This window comes from Mus caroli, unplaced genomic scaffold (genome assembly GCF_978045245.1).
Source record: "Mus caroli unplaced genomic scaffold, Mus_caroli_1 scaffold_6, whole genome shotgun sequence".
Lineage (NCBI taxonomy): Eukaryota > Metazoa > Chordata > Mammalia > Rodentia > Muridae > Mus > Mus caroli.
The window spans coordinates 66497089-66498810 of record NW_028227261.1 but is presented as its reverse complement, the minus strand read 5'-3'; the positions used below and the strand labels follow the sequence as shown (position 1 = coordinate 66498810).

Below are 1722 nucleotides of genomic sequence, written 5' to 3'. Positions count from 1 at the left end.
CCACGAAGCTCCTCCCCCTTCAGCACCTACCATGAAGCTCCTCCTCTTTCAACATCAGGAAGCTCCTCCCCCTTCAGCATCTACCATGAAGCTCCTCCTCTTTCAACATCAGAAAGCTCCTCCCCCTTCAGCATGCACTTGATGCGAATGCGAAGTCAAATGCTATCCTAATTTTTTTTGGGGGGGTGCAGTGAACTTTATTGATGGTATTCAAGAGAGTAGGGAGGGCTCCCGAGGCCCCTCCTGTTATTATGGGGGTCTGGGATGGAAATTGTGAGGGAGATACTCAGTGTTGGGGGCCTCAGAGTTGGGATAGGGCCTCTCTCTTGCTCTCAGTGTCCTTGCTGGGGTGGGTGGTCCAGGGTTTCTTACTCCTTGGAGGCCATGTAGGCCATGAGGTCCACCACCCTGTTGCTGTAGCCATATTCATTGTCATACCAGGAAATGAGCTTGACAAAGTTGTCATTGAGAGCAATGCCAGCCCCAGCATCGAAGGTGGAAGAGTGGGAGTTGCTGTTGAAGTCGCAGGAGACAACCTGGTCCTCAGTGTAGCCCAAGATGCCCTTCAGTGGGCCCTCAGATGCCTGCTTCACCACCTTCTTGATGTCATCATACTTGGCAGGTTTCTCCAGGCGGCACGTCAGATCCACGACGGACACATTGGGGGTAGGAACGCGGAAGGCCATGCCAGTGAGCTTCCCGTTCAGCTCTGGGATGACCTTGCCCACAGCCTTGGCAGCACCAGTGGATGCAGGGATGATGTTCTGGGCAGCCCCACGACCATCACGCCACAGCTTTCCAGAGGGGCCATCCACAGTCTTCTGGGTGGCAGTGATGGCATGGACTGTGGTCATGAGCCCTTCCACAATGCCAAAGTTGTCATGGATGACCTTGGCCAGGGGGGCTAAGCAGTTGGTGGTGCAGGATGCATTGCTGACAATCTTGAGTGAGTTGTCATATTTCTCATGGTTCACACCCATCACAAACATGGGGGCATCGGCAGAAGGGGTGGAGATGATGACCCTTTTGGCTCCACCCTTCAAGTGGGCCCCGGCCTTCTCCATGGTGGTGAAGACACCAGTAGACTCCACGACATACTCAGCACCGGCCTCACCCCATTTGATGTTAGCGGGGTCTCGCTCCTGGAAGATGGTGATGGGCTTCCCATTGATGACAAGCTTCCCATTCTCGGCCTTGACTGTGCCGTTGAATTTGCCGTGGGTGGAGTCATACTGGAACATGTAGACCATGTAGTTGAGGTCAATGAAGGGGTCGTTGATGGCAACAATCTCCACTTTGCCTTGTGGAGAGCAGATGGCAGCCCTGGTGACCAGGCGCCCAATACGGCCAAATCCGTTCACACCGACCTTCACCATTTTGTCTACGGGACGAGGCTGGCACTGCACAAGAAGATGCGGCTGTCTCTGAAAACAGGGAGGAGCAGAGAGACGCTATCCTAATTCATATCCCCTTAAAGCTATTAAAAATTAATGTTTCTCTTTAGAGTGATTGTGGTTAGTTAGCACTGTAAAGTATCTATTTTATTACATTAATTGATCTCTTTTCTTAATGTTATGAAATCAGATGGACTCTTGACCCTATCGTTGAAAGGAGCAGTTGTGATGAGGAAGGCAGGTCGTAATGATCAAAACGTCCACTAAAGGGTTTACCATGTGAACATGCAGTTGTTAGAACATAATTAAGTTTGAGGTTGTTTCAACT

The 1722-nt window shown here is 51.2% G+C and overlaps 1 protein-coding gene across 1 annotated transcript; it reads right to left on the bottom strand.

Moving 5' to 3' along the window:
* Window positions 1-247: 247 nt before the first annotated feature.
* LOC110292590 (glyceraldehyde-3-phosphate dehydrogenase) lies at window positions 248-1446 on the bottom strand. Its single transcript, XM_021160003.2, has one exon. It carries the CDS (start codon window positions 1374-1376, stop codon window positions 369-371), a length of 1008 nt encoding a protein of 335 aa, XP_021015662.1. The 5' UTR covers window positions 1377-1446; the 3' UTR covers window positions 248-368.
* Between the last annotated feature and the right edge of the window lie 276 nt (window positions 1447-1722).